This window comes from Larus michahellis, chromosome 3, assembly GCF_964199755.1.
Source record: "Larus michahellis chromosome 3, bLarMic1.1, whole genome shotgun sequence".
Lineage (NCBI taxonomy): Eukaryota > Metazoa > Chordata > Aves > Charadriiformes > Laridae > Larus > Larus michahellis.
In genome coordinates this window covers 76610417-76635888 of record NC_133898.1, presented here as the reverse complement: position 1 = coordinate 76635888, position 25472 = coordinate 76610417, and the positions used below count along the sequence as shown (strand labels likewise).

The 25472-nt window shown below is 37.6% G+C and overlaps 1 protein-coding gene across 10 annotated transcripts in view; it reads right to left on the bottom strand.

Moving 5' to 3' along the window:
* Positions 1 to 25472, bottom strand: part of FAM184A (family with sequence similarity 184 member A) — a 73949-nt gene that overhangs the window by 33474 nt on the left and 15003 nt on the right. For all 10 annotated transcript variants that reach the window (XM_074580863.1, XM_074580867.1, XM_074580870.1 and 7 more), the window contains exons 2-8: positions 15307 to 16161; positions 13846 to 13981; positions 10275 to 10456; positions 9432 to 9629; positions 6098 to 6220; positions 2123 to 2284; positions 92 to 213 (exon numbers count right to left, since the gene is read on the bottom strand). In XM_074580863.1, the coding sequence (XP_074436964.1) occupies positions 92 to 213; positions 2123 to 2284; positions 6098 to 6220; positions 9432 to 9629; positions 10275 to 10456; positions 13846 to 13981; positions 15307 to 16161 (1778 nt within the window). The remainder of the gene's footprint in view (positions 1 to 91; positions 214 to 2122; positions 2285 to 6097; positions 6221 to 9431; positions 9630 to 10274; positions 10457 to 13845; positions 13982 to 15306; positions 16162 to 25472) is intronic.

Genomic DNA, 25472 nt, shown 5'->3' with positions numbered 1-25472 from the left:
GAAACCTTTGCTTTACATTGTTTGTTACTACATTTGTATGCAATGCATACTTAATTTCTTATTAGAGACTAAAAGAAAAAAAAATGCTTGCCGAAGATTTTCTGTCCATTTTATTTCCAAGTCACGAGCCATTCTGTCAACTTTGAACTTTTCCTCTTCTCTCATGGCAGCAATCATTGCCTCGTGCTGTTGTCTCTCCTGATCTAGTTCTCCCTGCAAACAGAAACTTCACAATAGAGACTGATCAGCAGCAAAAAAGTATTTCAAACCATAAACCTTTAAAACCTTTATAATAAAAGTGTCATTTATAATTGGCTCATAAAACTTGAGCCATAGCTTTTTCAGTGTGTAATTCCTAACTACACACAATTAACACCTATACATCTGCTGATACTTCTTACTTGTGAAACAGAATTCTGCATCCCTACAAAGAGCTATAAAAAAAAGCAGTTTTCCAATAATTCATTCTGGAAGTACTATTTTCAAATGCTGTTACACTGAATCACAGAATAATTTGTATTGGAAAGAAACCTCAAGAGGTCATTGAGAGCAGGACTAACTTCAGAATTAGAGCAGGTTGCTTAGGTTCTTGTCAGGCATGTTTTGGATTTTTTTAAAAATTTTTTTTTTTTCTTAAAATCAACAAATATTCAGTATTTGAACTCCAAAGCTCGAGCTATCTGGATTTGATACAAAGTTCATGTATCTTCTTTCTGTTTCTTGGCTGAACAAACCTGCTAGAAACAGGATTTCACAGTCTGAGCACAGAAAAAGACCCTCTAAGATTCCTATCAATTTCTGTTCAAATTTTACCATAGTAGAATAGTACTAGGTACTACCTAGAAATCATACTTACACGAATGTTTTTCAGCAGTGCTTGCTTCATTCACAAGAAGCAAACATGACCATCTAAATTTAATTAAGACTTTTTAAAGTGAGAAGTTTTTTTAGGATTTTTTCATTTATATGTTTTAAAATCTGTTAAGATAAGTGTTGTTGCTAGTAACCTACTATTTATGAATATTTAAATGTTACAATAGGTAGAGAGAGAAGAATGCAGAAAGACTTAGAGAAATTATACAAAATACAAAGGAAGTTATAAAGTGTAGCAGTGTGCACTTCTAATGACCATAGGTAAAAGAAATTAAAAAAAAACAACCAAAAAGCAAAAAAACCCAAACCACAAATATCCTGTTTTAGGCTGGTTTTGTTAATAAAATAGCACTAGTATGAGAACAGATTCAGGGATTTTTATTTTATTTTTTTAATATTTGCTGCCGTACTTCAAATATTGCTGTGATCTTGTTAGTGTACATCGTTTACTGAGGAAAGAAAAAGGAAAGGTTGTACTTAATATGATGCTTAGTGTTAAAGTCAATGAGCTATTGACAGATTAACTGACAGTTGCAGTTCCTCCTAAGCCAACCAAAATGGCAATATATTTGTGCTTAAACAAGTTAATTGCTTCATTTGTATAAAATGGTCACATGATGATGATACTGTGCTATCTTTCAAGATATCATAGCATATCTCTTTAAAAATATTCTCAAACATCTTCTGAAATTCTAAATTTGAGCCTGAAATGAAAACTGTGCCCATTATTTGAGAAAAACATGGTATGCATGCATTAAAAAAAATGAATTAAAAAGGTTTCAATGAATTCTAGAGCTAGCTAGATCTTGTTGGGCACCAGGACACAAAACTGTCTGGAATAGCACGGGTGTAACATATCCTTCTTACATTCTCATGAAATTCTATTAAGCCTCTAGAAAATCCAATTCTGGATATATTTTGTATAGACATACTTTGGCAGCTACAATTTATATTAACCACAGAAAGATGTGCTTGCAGCAATACTCGTTAAATACTAAATTTGTTCTGAAAACAAACAAAAAAACCCCAAAACAGAACACCCCACTGACTCAACAACCCCAAACCAACCCATCCTAGTTTTTCATTTTTTTTTCCCTCTCCATTTGAAATAAAATCTCTCTTTTAATGAAGCCCTCCAAAGCTTCTTCAATCACGTGTGCATTAGAATACTTCTTGCCATTTTAAAAAGCAAGACCAAAAATCACTGTGACTGTATTTTGCGCAATTTATTCTCCAATGTTACGGTTACCTCAACGCTATACAATGAATCTGTAGTCTCTCGCAGTCTTGCTCTAGTTAATTCTAGTTCTTTCTGGAGTATTTCCTGAGCTTCTTGAAGACTGGAGATATGTCCTTCTGCAGTACCAAGGCCTTGTTCACTTTTTCGTACTAGGTCTTGCAGACGACACACCTATGACAGAAAAAAAAAAGTTGTAATTTCCATAATTATTACTAATGGCAGCCAAGTCATCCTGGTTTCATTTTCTTCCAGTATTTTCTAATTCCAACCTATTTTTGTTTGTACAGGCTGTTCTCCTTTAATATCACTTCATGTTTCTGTATTAAAAAAAAGTAATCCTGTTATATTATGAAATCAAAGATTCAATTGAAGTATTTTCACAAGTAAAAAAAATACCCAACCTATGTTTGAAGCATTCTGCAAGGAGCGAAGTTACATAAAAGTTCTGAAATTACCTGTAATTTTACTGTGAGGAAGCATGTTTTATGAAAATTAAGATAATGAGAACTGCTATTTCAAAATACATACACTCTAATCTAATGAATAAATTAACTTGTGCGAGTGTGTATGTTTCTCTGTTTTCAGGTTGCTACCTGGCCAAAAATTAGCCTATTAGCTCAATCTAATATCACAGAGTATAATGTGATCATTTCCTTAACTGCTATGTAACAGCACACTTTTTTCTGTCTCTTCGTGCTTCAGCTCCCCAGCTGTAAAATGACGCTATACTTCTTTGCTTCAAGGCAAAGTATTAGAGACTGAACATTGTTCCCCAGCTATAGGTAAGGAAAAACTTTTGAAATACATAGGCTGGAAAAACAGAATAAAGGGAGGCAGGGGGGACAAAAGAACAGCAGCTAATGGGAACTGAAATTTTTTGCAGAAGTAATAGTCTATGCCATTGCATTTGTATGTTGAGGTAAATTCATTCACAACAGGACAAACATCCCAAGAAAAGACTAACCTCTGATTTGCAGGTATGAACAGGTAATAGTTATAACTACTCTTTCTGCTTGTTAGCATAACTATATGCAAATACTGTTTACAACATACACAGAAACATACACATATATACACACATGGACACTCCTCCCAGAACTCTCTACCTCTGTATGCAACTCATGAAGTGTTTTAAAAAAGAGGGACTCCTCCTTTCTTCTCAGCAAGGAATCCCATATTTCTTTGGCATGACAGATCTCAGAGAAAACACTAATGTAACCTTGAGCATTTGTCTATGTGCTCCTTTGCATTCTACACAAACAACTAGCAATTCCCTACAGAGCACTACTACCTGAAAAAGAAACCCTACATGAAAAATTGCCCCTAAAAGCATATTGATATCCACAAGGTGCACCGCTGTCTATATATCTGGCAGTAGCACACCACCTGCATGAAATGCAAACAGCAGTCCTGTAGATCTAAAGGCTATGGAAATGTTATGCAGGAATGCCACTCATAGGGCTTAGGTCTATTCTACTGATGACAAAGCAATGCTGGAGGCTGTTTAAAGTGATCCTTAGTAATATTATCAGAAATCCTTTTCATGGAGATGGCCAGTCCTTAGACTACTCTGTCAAGTGACATAAACAGTCTTTCTAAAAGGTCTTGGCCAGTCAGCGGTGAAAGGAAGCAAATCTATAGAGTAAACAGCCAGCCTCACCCTGAGATACATGTGAGAAAGTTAGGATCTTGACTTAACCTGAACTCTCAAAAACACCTCCAGCCAGTATTTAAGATTACACTGTTCTTAAATAGCTTGGTACTAGGACCAAGCCTAATGAGGCTTGAATCTTCCTCATCCTTTAGCTAAGATAATTGCTATCAAAAAGCCTGTCAAAAAGAAAAGAGGATGGCATAGGCTGAAAAGCAGCTTTCTCAGCGGGGAAGCTAGAGCTAAGCTAACACCCGCGGTAACAAATATGTGCCTACTGTTAAACGACATCTGTAACTTAACACAAAACAAACAAAAAAGGAAGCAGCAGTAGAAATGTAAGAGCTAAGCTAAAGATGTGTGAGACATTTCACAGGGAAGTTTCTTCCAGGTCAGCGAAGGCATTGAGAAACTCTTGTCAGTTGTCAATAGAGATCCAAGGGTAAGCTGTGGTTGCAAGTGAAGCACTTGTCTCATGTGCTTAAGGTAAACATAGTAATAACATAAAACGCATCACCTCTGTATTACAGAGTGGATTTACAGACCACTCTGAATTTATTGCCTATACACTTTCTCTCATTCTCTCAATATGCAAAATACACTGTATTACATTTACCCTGGCATAAGAATGTATATAAGCTCAATTACTAAATAACAGCTGGGCCTAATTCCCTATTTTAGTTTATGCTAGAGTTATCTATTCCTTAACTATGTCTGTTTTCGTCATTCAGTGTGCTGATGAATTTTCCAAGCCTGAACTTGATAGCAGTTTGATGATGAAAACTCATTCTTAAAACATTTGAAGTGATTTCCTTCAAAGGAGCGAGTTTCTTATTCATGAACCCAAGAGAAGTTGATAAAGAGTAACTAAATTAAAGCCTAGTGTTGAACGACAGTAGAACGACAACAGTGTTCTTCTCAGATCTAATCCAGCAAGAAGTTAACATGCAACAGAGAAGTTAAAGCTAAAAAGAAATAACTAACCTTTCTGTAATTTTGAAATGAAAAATAAACCTGTTTGATTTTGTTAACATATATATCAAATACATCATGTTTTCCATCAGTTTGAATATAGGTAAGCACACTGTTAAAAGAGCAAGAACAGCTCCAGCTTCAATTTGCGCCTTCTCCAAGGTCCGAAGTACAAGCGAAGGCACTCACAACTATGAGAAGAAAGTACAGTCCCCTGTTTAACAGGTACTCACGACTGACTGATATGTGCTGCTGAGCTCTTAAGATGGCAGGTTCAACTACTCTGGTAGTATATATTCTCCGGCACGTCTATCTATCTATCTGGTAGGTACTACTCTGAAAGTATATATCAGTATATTGAAACTATATTAATATATAGTTTAATATATAATATTTTAATACATTAGCATGCATATTAATTTAGTAATATATTGATGCATTAACAACATAGCAATAATTAACATATAAGAATATATGCTTTAAAACACAATAAGAAAAAAAATTACTTTTAGAAGGGCGATCTTTCCCATTTATTAAGCTTAAAAGAACACATACTAGAGCACCTGTCCTATGAGGACAGACTCAGAGACTTGGGGATGTTCAGCCCGGAGAAGAGAAGGCTCCAGAGAGACCTTATAGAGGCCTTCCAGTACTTAAAGGGGGCCTACAGGAAAGATGGGGACAAACTTTTTAGCAGGACCCCTTGCGATAGGACAAGGGGTAATGATTTTAAATTAAAAGAGGGAAGATTCAGACTGGATATAAGGAAGAAATTTTTTACAATGAGAATGGTGAAACACTGGAACAGGTTGCCCAGAGAGGCAGTAGATGCCCCATCCCTGGAAGCATTCAAAGTCAGGTTGGACGGGGCTCTGAGTGACCTGAGGTAGATGAAGATGACTCTGCTCATTGCAGGGGGGTTAGACTAGATGACCTCTAAAGGTCCCTTCCAACCCAAACCATTCTATGATTCTACATTTCATTTAACATTGATTGCATATATCAAAACATTGCTATGGGTTTAAACACAGTTAATTTTCACTCTGTCTCCTGATGTATTTTGTGTAGAGGTCTGTGCACCCAATGAGAAAGTAAAACAAGAAAGGCTGTTTATGTCAACCGTTTTGTACCTCCATCTCTTTCTTTGTTAATTTTGTAAAGAACAATAAAATCAGTGCTCAGAAGCAGTCAAGTACCTTATCATTTTTGAAGATTATTTCACTTTAAACAGAAATAAGACACTAAACAGACTGAACGGTGCAGTCCTAGCTCTGCACTGGACTCTAAGCACAAGATCATTACTGATAAAATGTGGTCCAGTGCACAGGATCATTAGCTTATGCAATTAATTTAAACCTTGCCTCCTGATTGGCAGAAGTCAGTTTTGTTGTCAGCTCTTCCTTCAGGTTTTCCAGCTGCTGTCGGAGCTGATTCTTATCATCCTCCAAATGCAGTTTCTCCTTTTCAAACTGCTGCTCCAACTCCTTCAGAAATAAGAAGGATGGAAAAAACATTAAGTACTTCCTATACAGTCATTGCAAAGTACAGGCACACCACATGAAAGTTATTCCTTCTGGCATAAATATTGCTCATCTCAATCAAGAATCGTCCTTTCCTTAAAGTGTTAAAACATGAATATTTATTTTCTTCTACAATGGATGCCTTATTTTTTCAGTTAGTTTTCTAACTTAATATGTTTAATCACAAAATAAACCGGACTTTCTTCTCAATCATTAGTTTCACTTTACACTTAATTATCAAAATCATTAAAACTATATCTACTTTCACAATTTTTCAATCTGAGTTGACAGAATGCAGCAGTTTCAATTTTTTATAAAGTTACACTAATAATATGCTTATCCTTCAGCCTTTACCCATCTATCTCCTACACATAATCCCCACAGAAAATAGCAAAGTTTAAAACCCGTACTGAGCTTCGGGAAGTTTTAAGACCATTACAATAAACAAAAAAAAGCCCCACCATATCTATAAAAGCCCACACCATATCTATAAAATATAGGTAGAACCAAAAGAAATCAACAATTAGTCTTCAAGTTCAATAACATGGAAAGAATCAAATAACACCTCTGTTTTCATTTGATTTCTGGGGAGTCATAGCCAAATACTGAAAGCAGCTCTGTTGGATGAATTAAATTTATCTTATATGAGCCTATGTTGTATATTTGTTAGAAACTTTTTTCTTTTATTAAGGAAAACTCTAAACATATGCTTCAGCTTTATTAATATTCAGAATATATTTTCAGAAGAAAAATTTCTGTCTCAAAATACTTAATATGAAACCTGTTAAAATTAAGAGCTTTATTATACATTCCAGTGGAATATACTATATAATTTATTATACCACAAAGTCTTCTTGAAGAAAATTAACATTGCCAGGTAAGGTGCTCCAGAGCCAGGTAATACAACTTCAAGGTTTTCTATGCAGCTACAGAGGCTCCTTTATGAACTCCCTCCCAGGGGTTCAGCTGTAATGCAAGGCGGAGCATCGATCCAGTGCCTCTGTGTAGCCCTGGGCTCAGGTTTCTGAGAAATCAGTAGTATCTCAGAAACAGCTATGAAAATACATAGACCAGAACCATGAACAAAACAAAAAAGTGCAACTGCAGGCATTGGTGAGATTGCAAGAGTGGGAGAGCTAAAAGCTCAAGAACTCAAGAGGAAGAAGACTGCCATGAAAAGGTATAAAACTCTAAGGAAAACCAGGGAGCTGGAAGACAGCAACTTAACGTCATCCAGCCTGTTCCAAGAAGCGACAGAGGCCAGCCCTTCCTCATCCAAAACCAGACTCCTCAAGTGTTTTGCTGGGGGTGGTAAGCACTCCAGTAGGGTGTGCAATAGGCAACAAATGATTTGTGTATAAAATGTTTGCACAATCTCTTTGTTGGTAGAAGTTGGACATAGTGACAAAACCGAGTTTTGCTATACAATGTATTTGCTATACAATGTAACTCAACAAGTGCATATTTTCTTCATCTGGCCCAGATTAATCACCACATGGGACAAATGATGCTTGCTAAAAGAGACTTGCTCAGTTTTTCTTGTTCGCACCATGAAAACTGCTGTCTGCAAAATTTCAGTAGTGCTATTCAGACCCTACAGTGATAACTGAGTAATTAGTTCTTTTATGATACTTGTCAGTACAGCTGTGCAGTACTGCAAAATTATTAGCAGCTCTATTTTCATAATCCTCCTATGAACTGATGCCATTTTTACAGCCCATTTTATAGATGGAAGAATTGAAGCAAAGAGATATATTTAAGCCATTTCTTGAGTCCTATTCTCATTCTTTAGAATTCTCTTCTGTTCCATTTTTTTTCCAAAGCTTTCCAAACGCCAGATGCCTTTCCCAGTCTACCAGTCCCAGTAAATCCTCATGTCTTCTGTCCCAAGATTCCTTGTATACCATGCTTCTTCCTCATACTAAATTCAACTTTTCTCCGCGTTTGAGACTGACTGTTCCTTCCCTGAGTTACTCAAAGAACACGACACGTGCTTAGCGAGACAGGTTTGACAGAGGAGACAGTATGCTGATTAAGATTTACTGAGATCTTGACCCTGACATCTTTTCATAGTTCATTTTCCCTTGCTAAAATCAGGTTTCACATTTTTCATGTTTATAGAGGTATAGCCTTTGTTTTACTCTCTACACTAGCTTAATTACAAACAAAAGCAAAGAAACCAAAAAAACCCCCACATCTTACTGAAGTAAAAGAAAACTATTCCCAGAAACCCTTAAGAGATGTCACATTAATAACAGGCATGTTTAAAGTTATAAAGCAAGTGAACCTGAAAGACCAGATGCATGTATGTCTCTGAGAACTACTTCCATTACTAGAAGATGTGAAAAAGTCTTTGGGATTTGGGATAACACTAAGAAACAACACCAGCAAAATAATGTATCAAAAAAAATAATAATTCAGTCTAGGATGCACATCACTAACTACAACTGTGTTTCTTGGTATGTTTCCAGTGAACACAATAGAGGAGCCTAACAAAGCCTTAAATTAATCAATTAATATTTATCCCATATTTAGTATATAAGGGAAAATTTGTGTATAATATACATACAATCAAGTTGGAAATAATAATTCAAAATTGTTCCTCTCATTTATGCCAACAATTTTGTGAAACAAAAAGCCTTTCAGTTTCAGGATTCCAATCAAAGATAAATAAATAATTGGTATACAGTTAGCATAATTTTTTGATGTAAATTAGGAACAGCTGTTGTTGTCCTCTGAGTATACCTATAGTCAAGTACTAATATAATATCTGTTTTTACTTCTGGACTGTTTATGAAAATTTTAAATAAATATTGAAGTAACATAATCTTTCATCTCCTTCAGAAGGCCTGATCTTGAGCAATATACCAACCTTTCTGAACACGAGTCACAAGACCTGCGAAAACACACACCTACTATACTCAAGAAGAAAACTGTTTTGAGATGAGAATTTCTCTTCTGTATGCAGACAAATGTCAGAACAAATGCCTTTTTTTTTTTTTTGCAAGGTATATGTTATTTTAATAAAGGCTGAGCAGTTTCTTCAAAGAGGCACAGCAGATCTGCAGGTAACTCCAAATAAAACTTCCATACAACAAAACCATGGAGTACGAGGTTCAAACTCTAACTTTTGCTTTTCGTAATATGTTTGATCATTAAGAAGACACAAACCTACCATCTGCAGTTTTTTCTTATCCTTATTAGCATTACTGTGTGCAGCCTCAATTGCAGTATGGTGTTTCCATGCCAATTCTTCTAAGGTCTTAGAATGAGCCTCCTTTAACTGTGCAGCCTCTCCTTCCAATCTTGCTTGCAATTTTACCAGCTCCTTCTCATAATATTCACGTTGTGTCTCCCTTGCTTCATTTACTTTCTATAAGAGACGGAGAAAAATACAATAATTTCTATTAAACAATAAAAAAATCTGAAGAGTAAGAGGAAAAAATACAAAAACATTACTGATGAAATACATCTACAGAAATTAACTTCCATGTAAAACAAATCTGGCAAACGCTGTGTGCTGACTAAATAATTCAATAACCAAAAAGGTAGTTTCAATATATCAATGCAAAGCATTATATCGATACTAACACTTATTTTTTTTCTATTTAATCTGGGGAAATAGTAATGGAGTATCACGCCTACAGAAAATTTCAGGTCAGTATTTTCAAACATGTTCTGCACGTTTTCAAAGAATGGCTTTTTTAATTCTTTAATCATTTCACATTTCTCTGTACTGAGACACTTTACATACATCTACATACAGCATCTACGTGAGGTCATAAATTAAATGACATTTTTAAAAGATGTCCAAAGCAGTCTGAATTTCTAATCTGACTTCCCTCTACTCTCACTTTGCACTCTACATTAATCATTCTATGTTGCTTCATGAGATACACTTGGAACATACTACTGGTCCTAGCCCAGTCATATCAAACAAAAATTAACACACAATCATATTTCCTTAGAATTCTAGGTCTTTTGTTTTTATTCAACTAAAGTCAATAAGCTGTTTAACCTTTTCCAAGGCCAGAATTTGCTGCCTTTGTCGCTCATCCAGACTCTGTGTTTTGCTTTGTAGTAAGTTTCTTTCCTCTTCCAGTTGTGATAGTTTTTCTTTTAATCTAGACTTCTCTGATTCCAAATCTCTGATTGTAACTTCTTGAGTCATTTGAGTAGCTTGAAGCATTCCAATGTGACCTAAAACCAAAACAGCTCTTTAAAACCTCACAGCATTGGTTTCATGTAATTTAAGTAAAAATTCATACTTCAGTGATTTCCAGAAGTACAACTCCAGTCGATGTTTTCATATGGATCTCCATTATCTTCACTGCAATGCTTACCTTCCCCTCCACTTCTCCCTTTTTTAGTTTTATTGTAAAATGTCCAACAACAGTAGAGCGCTTGGTGCTGGGGCTCCTTTAGTTTCAGTTTTCCTGCTTCAAAGTTGCATATTGACTCCAAGAGAAAGCAGAGGTAGGCAACAGTATGAACCCAGACAGTCTATCTTGAAAGTCTTACCCCACCTGAACCCGCACATTTTTACCCCACAATAAGCTACACAACAGAAAGCAGAATGTTGAAGTCTAATGGTAAAGATGTTACTGTTTTATCAAACTTCTAATTTAACCAGCATGATAGGTATAGCAGCTAAAGCTATGCAAAACTTATGGAATTACACTTTGTTTATTTTGCTATAGGTATATGACTAAAAGATGTAGCAGAATTCATTCTCTCTGTAGTAAAGTATGATCTAAATCCTTGCAGGTTAAAGGCTTGCTTTTAATTTCTTTATATATATTTAAAAAAAAATAATCTACAAAGCTAGACATTACAATCATCTGTCCTTCACATCACCAGCGGAAAAATGTTTATGACTTCAGAAATTTTTATCCTTGTTCTTCTTAATTTATATCTGCATTACTGAAAATGCTACCACTAGGTAACTGAATAAAGCAGTAAAACTCCTGTTATTCTGGGAAGGGCTTAGAAGGAGATAGAAGATTACTTTGGTAAAGAGGATGCACCTAGGTTTGTTCAATTGAACAACCAAGAAGATGCTCCTAAGTTTATTCAATTGCAAGACAAGAGAGAGGATGTTCTCCCATTATTTTAACATCTTTGTAAAAGCATCATGAAGTCACACCTAAGATGAAATATCATGTTGGAATGGATTCTTTTGATAGAAACACTGTATTATCCCCTTCATAAATTACATGACATAGATATGTTTGAAACATGCCTTTTAAAAATTAGCATATGATAAATATGATAAATAAACAGACTTTCAAGGATCATGGAGAGATCCATAACAGTTTCACATAAAGAAGGCATCCAGATAAGAAAATACATTATTTACTCAGAATAAATTTTTTACTCGCAACTTCTGGGAGAGACCTTCCCCCCCCCCTTTGTTATAAATTTCAAAAAATGATGGATTCGTTGATTTTTAATAACAGCATATTGCTTTTAAATTTAAGTTACTAAGACAGTGGACTGTGTGTCACTGTTTCTCACAAGACAAAACCACCAAGCCTCCCAATTCATTTCCATCTGCCCTTAAAATAAGACATGCCAAAAAGGAAACTGTTTTAGCCTTTGTTGTCTGTGAACATTGATGTGAAGAGAAGGGAAATTCCACATATAATGGAATTTGGCCATGAAAAATGCTTAAAATTAGTAGTATTTTTATCAAAAATGCACACTTCTAGTTGTACTAAGCCCTGAAGAGTTCTAAGAAACATTTTGGCATTTTTGTTTGATAAAACTAAAAACTGAAGAGAAAAAAAGATAACGAGCATGCCTAACTTCTGTAACATTTCAAGAACTACCTTGTTTCAAGAGTTCATCCATTTAAGAAATGGTAAGAAACACCCAGATTTTAGAATGTAACAAGGAGAATGTAACAAGACTTTCAAGTTTGTCCCACTGTCATAAACCATTTCCAAACAGGCTGGTAATCAATTATATCACACAACAAAGGCTTGTTGGCACCACTATAAACAGGGCTCCTGGTTCTTATTGCATAGCAAGGTGCTGTAAAGCAAAGATGTACTATTGACAGTGCCACTAAGCTCAGCAATAGCATGGACACACTGCAATTCCTAGTAAAGCTAAAAACCCTAGTGCCAGAGAAGACCAGTGCTGGATTCACAGTCTAGCTGACTCATTGTCATCAGTAATAAGGAAAAATAGCCTGGATATTGTTTCTAGCAAATCTGGGTCTGGCTGCTGAACCTCTCCCATGCTTCTGCCTAAGGAAAGAAACAGGAATGGTTAAAGAGTGTATGAGAGCAGGTTTATTTCCTCCAACAGTCTCAGATCATGATTATTTTTTTTCTGTAAGTGCCTCACACATCATTTTTGGAGGGTCAGATTCCCATTTGGGATCCATGACTTGAGATCCTCTTAGCAGGGAGTCCATTCTTTTTAGCTATTTACAATCAGTAGGACCTTGTAGTCTTGGGTCCCAGCTGGCCTCTATATTGTTCAAACATATAGCCCAGGCTATTCCTAGCCCTTACCTTAGCTAGCTCATCTATGCCACTTGTCCTAGGCATGAAGCTCTCCTAGGCAGCAGACACACTCAGTCTGTCTTGTAGGAACTGCTTCATTATTTGAAGGACAGAAAGAAAGCCTTGATACAGGCCACAGTCACATATGCAGTTTGAGGGCTAAGCCACATGTAGCCAGCTAATAGTAAGCTATTACAGTAATAGTAAATATAGTATTATATATAGTATATAAATAATAAACTATTACAGTATTAGCAAGTTAATGCTGTGAAGTATTTTCTGCCCCTAAGGCCAACTGGCACTGTCTGGCAACATCCCAGCCTTCAAAGCAAGGTGATCATATCCAAACTGACTTTTGGGAAGTGCCCCTGGGCTTGTGCTAACTTGTGTGGAAAATAATCAGGTATTTCCATGATTCGCCTAGTTGAAAAAGGCCAAAGATAAGTTAGGGGATTATTTTTAGCCTACAGTCCTACCTATAGTATAGTTAACCAAGTTCAAGTACTTGGGCCCAGGCCCACACAATACCACTAAGAAGTTTACTAGAGAGACAATGACAGTAAGTTAAAATCCACGTGCGTACAGCCAAATCTTAAAGCATTTTCTATGCCTTTCCATATACCAATGAGCACAGAGAAGTCAAGAAAACAGTTATAAAGAAAACCCTAACAGATTCATTAACCGATAAGCTGCAAGTCTTCCGACAGCAGGTGTACTGCAGTCTCAGCAAAAAGACAAGGCAACTGAAAAAGGATGGAGGAACAGGAAGTATGTCTCAGATACACAGCAGCAGTATTCTGTACAAGTGCAGTTAAGGCAAGAAATTCCAAGGCCTGGAAGATGCGTACATGTCATACAAAGAAGAACATCTGGACAAGTAAGTACACAGAAAAAGAATCCTAAGTACAATGCAGGTGATATCAAAACAGTTAAAAACCAAAACTTGTCAGAAATATCTACCGACAGCGTTGAACGGTCTTTAGGCACTCTAACCTGCACAAGGTTAACAGAAAAAGGAAAGGCTAGAATAAATAGGTGAAGTTCATTTCCAGATTAAATTACTGACATACATACTGGCTTTGAGAACAAGGTCAGTGGCCTGCTGCTGTAAGCGCTCTCTAGCAGCTGCTAGCTCACTTTCCACTTCTTTGTGTTTGCTTAACAATGACATCTCCTCCTCCTTCACATCATCTAGCTGTTTCTGAAGAACCTAGAGGAAGAAAGGTACAATGCCTGTTATCATTATGTACAATCACGTTTAAGTTTAAATGAGCACTAGATTAAAAAGAACTGAAAAGACCCTTCAGCAAACAAGTTTCATTCATACAAAAGCTGAACTCTTGTGATATTACAGTCATATTCATTTTGTGTTATGTGTTTTTCCAAAAATATTGTTGACACACTACAAGATGCTGGATATATGGCATACAAGGATGCCTAAAAAATGTGACAATATTCAAAAGAGTATATGAAAAATAAAAATGTTAAGATGGTCTACAGAGTTTGGGGGCCAATTTGAGAAACGTGGTTTCTGGTATCTGAGAGTTCTTCACATTGAATAATACATTACATATTCACAGCAGTTTACAGTGTCCCACATTGCAACTGTGAGTGTTTAGTACTGACACAAATTAATCTGCACATGGATATACGTGAAATGAGAGCTAGACAATTAGTTAAACTTTAGTATGTTTTAAGTCTCATGTACTGATTCACAACAGTATGTCTCAGGTAGCGTGATGATGATGTGTTATCAGCCATTCATGAAGGAAAAGGAAATCTTGTTCCGTTTCAAAAGAAAAACTAGATTTCTCATCATTCCAGTCACTGGAATAGTAAAGGGATCATTTCTGAAACTAAAGCAGGAAGCAGAATTGGAGAAAACACTGGACGGGTCATGTAATGAAACAGACACTGGAAGTGGTGAGATTATGCCTTTGGCCACTTCATCCACGACGATAACAGCAAGACCTGGCTTAAAAATCTACTGTGAATACTGTACTAGACTCTTGCTCTTTGGAACCAAGATGAACTCCTTTATTGCAGGAATGATTAATATACAGTGGGTTTCCCCTTTGCTGCAGCTTTCCAGACATCCACCTCCTTGGTGTAATCAACTGAAAGGCAAGAATTCTGCTTCATTAACTGAATAGAGTTGGAAAGGAACTTTTGGAAGGACCCTTGGGAAACTGGAAAAAGGTATTCTGTATTTAACATCTGATAATGGTGGCAGTCTTCTTTCACTATACCCTGTAGTCTTTAAAACAAGAAGGAAGGACAGTCCAAAAGATGGGCTGGAATTAAGATTGTAAATGAGAAAAGCTCATGGCCCATCTCAGGTCTACCCAATGGTGCTGGGAAAATTAGACAAAATAATAATATAAATTTAAAAATTTAGAAGTAGATGATAAGTAAGAGTGACAGAAAATTAAGCTTACATGTTACAGTCACCTCAACCTACTAGCCTCATGGAAAGACAGCATAAATAGTAAAAGAAAATTCACAGTCTCGGGGACAGCATATCAGCAGTCTCACCTGAACATTGTTTTCTGCTGTACCAAGAGCCACCTGAAGTTTTTGGCATTTTTCCCGTAGACTGGCAGCTTCATCCTGGACCATTTGCAATTCAGTTTTAAGCTTTCCCAGGTTCTTTCGTAACATACTTTCCTGGTTTTGAAATTCTTTTCTTAGCTCCACTTCTTTTTCTTTGCAAGCATGCAGACTTTCTGCTGTAAAAAGCTGAGATCTTTTCAAAGAATCAAGTTCATGTTCATAGAAGGACTGTGCTTTGCTGAGTTTGCCTTCATAGTCCTCAATCAGTTTTTTTCTTTCGAGTCTTAACTCTTCAACTTTATTGTTCAAGTCTTCCAGCTCCATTCTATGCAACTCCTCTAGCTTTTCTTGTCCCTTGCTTAAAGTAGCATTCTGACTCTGTTGAGTCTTCAGAAGTTCTTGAATCTCAAGCCTGTGGGCAGCTCTCAAGTCTTCCAGAGCTGTACGCTTGTCCTTCTCATACTGCACTTGCAACTGTATGAAACTTCGTAGCCTTTCCTCAAATTTCTTTCTGATCTCTTCTACTTCTCTTGACATGGTCACTACGCGTTGGACATGCTGAGCTTCTGCACAAAGCTGCATATCTTCAACTCTATCCTTATAGGCTTCAAATTCTGTCAAGGCCTGATGTTTCATCTTTTTATGATCTTCCAGTGACTCTTCTAAAACCTGGATCTTTCTCTTGAGATCCATTTCTTCTGCAACTTTGCTTTTATACTGCAAGATCTTCTCTCTGGTCTCTGCAAGAATTTGTTGAATTTCTTCTTCATGAGCATCCTTAAGGGCTTGGATAGCAGCTTCATGTTCATCATTTTTAGTGTTCAAAGCATATATTACCTACAAACATGAAGTAATATTATATTAGAGAAAAGGCATTCTGGTTACCTGTTATACCATAAGAAAAAATACCTAGGCATTCTGAAAGTCACTTTGACAATCTGGTATGTTTTCATGATACAAATAAGACACCAAATATTATAATGAATGTGACTACATAAACGCAGTATTAGTCATGACAATCTTATACCTCTTGTAGAATGTTTTTTCTATACTTTTTAACTTATAAGTTTCCTGATGAAATTTTTGCCTTTATACACATAATGGTGCTGCAAATACCACTGAGAAAAAAAAACACAACAAAAAAACCCAAAACACTCAATGCATTGAAAAGCAAGACATTTATTTAAAAGAATTAAAAGCATAGCCTAAAAAGAAATTTGAACAGAGGTTTTCTATTGGAGAATAACACACACAGTATTCATTACAATATGAAATTAAATTGGAACAAAATCCAAATCTCAATTTCTTCCTTTCTAAATGCTAACTGTTTTTAAACATTTCATTTTAGAAACATCTAAAATGCCAACATTGGTTGTTCTGGTCTGTAGGCCTGATGGTTGCCCAGATACAGTTTCTGTTTTGACAGCTTATCTAGTAGCCATCTTGTGTACGTGGATCTCCTAAGGTCTGAGGTCCCTCACTACATAAGCTCGCCAACCTTCCAGCTCGTAAGTCATCTGAACAGAAAAGTAGCTGGCAGGGCAGCCTGGGGAGCCCAGGGAGGTAAGCAGCTCAAGAAGGCTGTGAAACCAGCAAAGTTGCCTAACTTTCACTGAAAGTTTTACAGTAACCAGATATATCCTATGGGATGTTTCAGTTCCTCCCTGATATAGTAGGTTGTTATTTTTATTTGAAATAATAAACATACACCATTCTCTTACCTGTGCCAAAAAAAAAAAAAAGGCAGGCTTTAGATTAAAAAAAAAAGGAAAAAATGAAAAGACAATAAAGAAAAAAGTTCTGATACAGTATCAGATGGAAAGAAAAAACAAAAACAGACTCACTTATCTTTATATTATAGCAAGGAAATAACTTTTAAAAAAATCACAAAAAAAAATTCAATCCCATTTTTATAACATCTGTACACATTATTTAGTGAAAGAGGGGGAAAAATATAGCTCTCCCATGATTTTGGAAACCATTCTTAATGCTGATAATATCTTTGCAGGCAGCAGGTAGACTTCTGGCTTTCTTAATCCCTAGAAAATATAGGTTTTCCTATTGCAAAAGAGCTGCATGGTTCAGAGACTCAGAAAACTCCTCCAATACATTGCAATAAAATGACAACAAAACTACATGCAATTCCATTAGAAGAATCACAACTATTACTGCAATGCCCTTCACCCCTGGTTTCAACCTTTTATATTCTCATTGTCTTCGGCAATGCCAACAGTAAATCCTGACCACAAAGCTTTCACCACTCTCCCGTCACCAACATACAGTCTCAGCTATTGGATCCCAAAGGTTAGTTTCCCTGTCATTTAAATGGTCTCCAGTGCTCAATTCCTTTGTTCATACTTTCATATTTTGAAAACTGAGGTTTTTAATTAATTGTTTTTAAAATGTATATGCAGTATTTTGTATGAAGATGCCTTAGCTTTGGTTAAAGAAGCTAGACAATGTAGTTGAAAAGGTATTATGAAAAAAATAAATCACACTTATGATCAGGTTATTATAATAAGTATTTGCAGAACACTAGGTCAAATCCCATGCTCGAAGCAGCCCTTGACTGCTGTCTTTGTGCATAGAAGTGCCATAATGTTGTTCTTCACTTCAGGCTGTGTTCCAGTCAGAGGTTATGCAGCACTATAATCTACAGAAAGTATAAAACATATAGTATTTTCAAGGGTATTATGATTTTACAATGGGACCCTCACTGAAAATTACAAGTGAAAAATAAGCCTGTACGCAATACTGGATTCAGAAGGTATCTTTACATTCTCATCATCCACTTACTCCATACAAAAAGCACCAAACATCTACAAATTCAATAAGCACCATTCTTTCCCTAAATGAAAGACACGGCTGTCTTATGGAAAATGTTAAAATAAAATAAAATGCATGCAGCTGAGTGTTGTATCATAGCATATGTTCTTCAGCAGCCTGAATTCCAGCTCTATGAAATACCTCTATTATAACACTCAGTATTTTTAGAGTAATGGAATAGCTATATCAGATTTTGTCTTTGAAAACTTGATGCACTGTATTAGCACAGGAACACAGAAAAAAAAAAGTCTGTACAAAAGCAACCTAACAGCATTACAATGAAATGAAAGCAGAAACTGAAATACATTATAACAAATTAACACATTCAAAGTTCTAGATAAAATAAATAGTTCTTGCTCAAGTAATTTTCTGAAAATTGAAGGGCAGTAAGGTTGCAAAAATTGGAGGTGGGCAGATAAAAAGAGTTTTGCACTCTCTATTTTTATATCAGAGGATGAGCCATTTCCTAAGCATGCTTGCAAATGCTTATAAAAATACTAGTAGCTTTTTTCAGTACAACTGCATATTACTAAAAACATAAACCGCTAATTTGAGTAATTAATTTTTTTTTTCTGGCTCTACTCTAAATGCATCATACACATTGCAGTTCTTATCAGGTGACAGAAAAAAAACCTAAATTGTGCTTTACTGTATTTTCAGTTAGCATATCATTCCAGAGGTACAGACAGAACCATACTCTCTCCAAGAATACTGAGATTGCCAGAAAAAGGACTTAATACTTTTTATACAAAACAGTAACATAATTATTAATAAGAATCTACTGAAATACTATGTGCCTTGAAGAACTACAACAGAGTAAGTTAGTCACAGTAACAGTAACAACCTTTTTTTAATGCCAATAATTGAGTATTGGAGGTTTTACTTATATTTTATTGGTAAGGTTAAAGTCTCTTGCTGCATTAGATTTGCTGTCTTGAACTACATGCAATACAAACAACAATTCAACACTATGTTCAACACTGTTTGTGGCTGAAAGACGAAAGTTTTACTATTTGGCTGAGAAATACTTTTGACTCCAAACCAGATGTTATGGTTTGGAGAGTTGACCAGCTCTTACATGGTCAGCTGCACTTTGGTCGTCCACTCCTGCCAGCAATTTAGTCACAATGGAATGCTTTTCTAATTAAAAACTGTGTAATTCACCTTAATACTAGTATTTGGTGACAAATATATTTTGCAGCACAGAAAATATCTCCAAAGACGTGTGTTGTTCATTCTCTCTAATTTTACATGGAAACATGGAACTGATACCTACAAGAAAAAACACATGACTACACATCTTACACAAACATCAAACTTAGGACTCTGGTAAACCTTCATTTTAGACTTACCATGTGGGTCCCTGGGTCAGAGCACTATATTCAGACCAGTTCAGGTGAAGCGTCTTGTTCCCAGTGCTGCTGGGGTGCTGCTGCCAGCGATCACTGGTGCTGTCTGTACCCACCAGTCTGAAACACCAGAGCCTCCAGAGCCATCCCAAGCCTGTGTCAGTGATGCACACCTATTTAATGAATTACACTCCCGCAGTGCCAACATGGAATTGCATGTGCATAAACTGTTAATGATTTGGAACACACAGACCAATGAGCCTGACCTACCCTTGCTATCTGTGGGTAGATAAGAACCGAAAACACAGGAAAAGCAAGATACACTGAGAAACAGTAACAGGGGTGTTCTAGAGACAAGTCACGCCCCACAGATACAGTGGGATTCAAACAGAAAAGTTTTGTCTACAATATCGACAAGAAACATCTAAAAACTTCCAGGCATTATTATGAATTAATTTTATGTAGAACTGTATCTACTGCAGTCCAGAATGGTCATACTTTTTGTTGTAATGGGTATTGCATTCATTTTCCCCACTTTTCTTCCTGTTCACCAAATAATGACAAATAGTGAGAAGTATGTTATATTTAAGCATTTAAAATTTATGTGTTATGATCAACGAGAGGTCAATTTAAGACAAAATAAATAAAATAACCAATTTAAAACCCAGAAAAAGTTTGGTTTTACTAGACAAATTTCTGCTCCTTAGTACATTATAAATATATAGCAATACACGAAAGTACCTCAAAGTTATTTAAAACAGTCTTTCAGAAAAGCCGTCCACCATCATAGAGTACATTCTTACAAATGCATTACTACATACAGAGCAGACAGCTAATTATAACATAACATTTTAGTCTCTCATGCATTGTTAGCCAGACATTGAACACAAGATAAGCAATCAAGATTTTTTCATATAATAGTCTTTGAAGTTGCATTTTTTAATAGGACCTTTTTTTTTTCTTCCTTAAATTTAAGGGGCAACTCTGCTCAGAGCATTTAATGGGGAAAAACTAAGTTATTGCTAAATATGAAACCCCACTTTAAAAACCTATAGAAGGTATACCAAAAAATTCCCAGCCCCAAAACCTATGTACACCCATCTCTCTTTTTTTTTTTTAATTAAAAAAAAAAATCTCTTTAACTAGAAAGACCTTTCATTCCCTTATAGAACATACTGCAAATGCAGATGCTTTGTCAATCCAGTCCTTTGTGTTGCTGGCAACACAACAGAAACAGGCCTAGAACTTAAGGCCAGGATTGCTTAGACATCACAGAAAAGGTGGAAGGCAGGCACTTGTTCTTCAGCCATCCAGTTCACTGCAAGTCTTCTTAAATGCTTGGGCCAGTGCACCAGTACTGCTGCATGGGGTTATTTCTCTCTAGATGCAGGACCCTAAATTTGCCTTTGTTGAACTTTGCTAGGTTCCTCTCTGCCCAACACTCTATCCTGTCTGGGTCTTGCTGTATGGTGGCACAGCCTTCTGGTATGTCAGCCACTCTTCCCAGTTTTGTATCATCAGCAAGCTTGCTGATGGTACACTCTATCCCCTCATCCAGGTCATTGATGAATATGTTGAACAAGACTGGGCCCAGTACTGAACTCTGGGGAACACCGCTAGTTACAGGCCGCCAACTAGACTCTGCGTCGCTGATCACAACCCTCTGAGCTCTGCCATACAGCCAGTTCGCAATTCATCTCACTGTCCACTCAACTAACCCACACTTCCTAAGCTTTCCTATGAGGATGTTATGGGAGACAATGTCAAAAGCCTTGCTGAAGTCAAGGTAGACAACGTCCACTGTTCTCCCTCATCCACCTAGCCAGTCATTCCATCATAGAAGGCTATCAGATTGGTCAAGCATTATTTCTCCTTGATGAACCCATGTTGACCACTCATGATAACCTTCTTTTCCTCTACATGCTTAGAAGTGACATCCGGGATGAGCTGTTCCATCACCTTTCCAGGGATGGAGGTGAAGCTGACTGGCCTGTAGTTTCCTAGGTCCCCTTTCTTGCCCTTTTTGAAGACTGGCATGACATTAGCTTTCCTCCAGTCCTCTGCTGTTCTCCATGACTTTTCAAAGATGATGGAGAGCAGCTTCGTGATAACATCTGTCAGCTCCCTCAGCAACTCGTGGGTGCATCCCATCATGGCTCATGGATTTCTGGGTGTCCGGTTTGCCTAAATGATCTCTAACCCATTCCTCCTCAATCAAGGGAGAGTCCTTCTTACTCCAGGCTCACTCTCTGACTTCCAGGGTCTGGGATTCCTGAGGGCTGGCGTTAGCAGTAAATACTGAAGCAAAGAAGCATTCAGTAACTCTGCCTTCTCTGCATCTTCTGTCACCAGGGCACCTACCTCATTCAGCAGTGACCCCACATTTTCCCCTAGTCTTCCTTTTACTACAGATGTACTTGAAGTAGCCCATCTTACTGTCCTTGACATCCCTTGCCAGGTTTAATTCCAAGTGGACCCTAGCCTTCCTCATTGCATGCCTGCATACTCTGACAACGTTCCTGTATTCCTCCCAAGTGACCAGTCCCTTTTCCCACATTCTGTAAACTTCCTTCTTCCATATGAGTTTTTCCAGAAGCTTCTTGCTCATGCATGCAGGTTTCCTGTTTCCTTTTCCTGATTTCTTGCTCCTAGGGATGCACCGATCTTGAGTTTGGAGGAAGCGATGCTTAAATATTAACCAGCTCTCTTGCACCCCCCTTCCTTCTAGAGCCTTAGCCCATGGGATTCCTTCAAGTAGGTCTTTGAAGAGGCCAAAGTAGGCTTTCCTAAAGTTCAGGGTTGCAATTCTACTTTTTGCCTTGCTTCTTCCACACAGGATCCTGAAGTCCACCATCTCATGGTCACTACAGCCAAGGCTACCTCCAACCTTCACAAGAGGTCCAGCAGCTTACCTCTCTTCATTGGTTCCTCTACCACCTGTGTCAAAAAATTATCATCACTGCTCTGCAGAAACCTCCTGGACTATGCGTGCCTGGCTGTGTTGCCTTTCCAGCAAATGTCAGGGTAGTTGAAGTCTCCCATGAGAACCAGCGCCTGAAATCGTGAGGCTATTTCCATCTGTCTAGAAGGCCTCATGGACTTCCTCTTCCTGATCCAGTGGTCTGTAGTAAACACTCACACAGCGTCTGCCATATTAGCCTGCTCCTTAATTCTTACCCATAAGCTCTCAACACGTTCTTCATCCATGCCTAGACAGAGCTCAATACACTCCAGCCGCTCTCCCACATAAAGAGTAACTCTACCACCATGCCCCACTGGCCTGTCTTTCCTAAAAAGTACATAGCCATCCATAACAGCATTCCAGTCATGTGAGCTATCCCACCATGTCTCTGCATTTGCAATGAGATCATGGAGCTGCAACTGCACACAGATCTCTAGTTCTTCCTGTTATTCCCCACACTGGGTGTGTTGGTGTACAGGCATTTCAGAGAGGTAGTCGAGCACATAGGTTTCACTGGAGGGGAGCAAGAGGATCCACCACAGCCATACACATCCTTGAGGTAGCTGGCCTTCTGGATCTCATCTTGAGAGTCAGCTAAGAAACATTTGTCACTGCCCTGGCTGGCCTTGCTTATTCCCCGGTTGGATAGGTCAGCTCAAGCATTGCCACCTTGGACCCCACCCTCCAATGGCACCAGTCACATAGCCAGGAGTTGATATGCATTATCCATCCATTTCTGGCTGCTCCCTTTCCTCTGATAAAATGGAGACAAAGATGACTTGGGCACCAATTTTTTTCACTTGCATCCCAGGGCTTTATAGTCTTCCTTAATTCTGCCCAGGTTCTGGCTTGTGGTGTCATTCATGCCCACATGAAAGAGTAACAGTGGGTAGTAGTCCATGCTCTTAACAAGTTCAAACTAAGAATTTGTTTGTTTTTTGTTTGGGTTGGGTTTTTGAGGTTATAGGAGCAAAACTATAAAGGAAGCAAAGAAAGTAGCACAATCACTTGCTCAAATCGCACCACTTGGCAGTTCAAGTGTGTTCCCAAAGCTCAGCCTGAGATGAATCTAGGACAAGTTTGCACTGGCCCTCTGGGATACTTTCCAGTAACCTACAGGTATTTATCATATAATGAAAAACATTTATAATTCCTACCTACCTCTCAGTGTTTACACAATATTGGTTGTTAGTTTTGTCATTTCACACCAACAACTTGAAGGTGTGACATATTAGCTATTATAGGAACAACACCTATACAGGTTCACAGAAGGGCTGAGGTTGGAAGGCCCCTCTGGAGGTCATCTAAGCCAACTTCCCTGCTTAAAGCAGGGTCAGCCACAACAGACTATGCTGGGCCATGCTCAAGTGGGTTGTCATTATCTCCAAGGAAGGAAACTCCTCAACCTCTCTGGGCAACCTGTTCTGGTATTTGACCATCCTCACAACAAAAGAAGTATTTTCTTACGTTTAAATGAAATTTCTTGGGTTTAGTATGTGCCTATTGCCTTGTCTTTTCATGAGGCATCACTAAGAACATGCCCGCTCAGTCTTCTTTACTCCTTACCATCTGGTATACACACATATTCATAAGATCCCCCTGAGCCTTCTCTTCCGCAGGCTAAACAGTTACAGCTCTCTGCCTCTCTTAGTACAACAGATGGTCCAGTCCTTTCATCATCTTAGTGGCCTTTTGCTGGACTTGCTCCAGTATGTCCATATCTCTCTTGTGCTGGGGAACCCAGCACTGGACCAAGCACTCTGGGTGAGTTTCACCTGTGCCATGTGAGAGGGGCAGGATCATCTGTCTTGATCTGCTGGCGACTCTTTCTAATGCAGTCCAGTATGCCCCATCGGTCTTCTTTGCCACAAAGGAACATTGCTGGCTCATGTTCAACTTGTCTATCAGGACCCCAGGTCCTTTTCTGCAAAGCTGCTTTCCAGCCAGTTGATCCCAGATGCAGGACTTTGCAAGAGGTTCCTGTCAGTGCATTTCTCCAGCCTGTCCAGCTCTGAATAGCAGCAAACCCATCTGTTTTATCAACCACTTGTCCCAGTTTTGTATTATCCACAAACTTCCTGGATGCACATGCTGTCTCATCACTCAGGTCACTAACAAAGACCTTAAACAGTACTGTCCTCAGTATCAGCCTCTAGGGTACACCATTAGTGACTGGCCTCCAACTGGGCTTCATGCTGCTGACCACCACCCTTTAAGGCCACCAGTTCAGTCAGTTTTCAATTACCTTAATGTCTTCTTGTCTAGGATACACCTGGAGAAAACACACAGGCACATGACAAACAGCAGTGAAGGTGTACCTAATTTTAAATTTCAAAAAAAAAAAAAAAAAAAAGAGTCCCACAAAAAGAGACTGAATACACTTTTTTCCCTAGTCTCTAGTCCATCTATCAAGATACTTAAAGTTTGTGCAGTTCGAGTTCCTTCTACCACAGGTTTTCTGAAACAGTCAAAAAAAAAAAAGAAAGATTGTGTGTACTTAAGGAGGAAAATTGTAGTATCTCCATTAGAGACCTACAGGAAAATTGATGCACTGGTAAAAGCATACAATTATATTGCTTTATCCTAAAACATCTCTTTTCCATTCCTCCCATTAAATACAGTAAGGGACTCCTCAACCCGAACACTTAGTTACCAGTCCAACATCTATATTTTCTTATTATGGTCATCCAGTTGGATCTAATCTTCTGGAGAGCTACTCTAGTGAATGTTCTTAAAAAGCCATCCTATGCAATTGTAATAAAGACTTCTACTATTGCTTCTGTTTGGTAACTGGAATACAATATATTTTTATTTTAAGAGTATTTAAATTGTAACTATTTGCTAGATTTGCCTCTTTTACAATACTTACTTTATTCCACATTAAATGGGAGACTAACTCCTACTGTTCCAGCAATTGATCATATAAAAGAACACAGGTATATCTGTTCAGAATTTTTCACCTCCCACAAAAATTCCCCATACCTGATGGGTGAACCAAATAAGGATGTTCG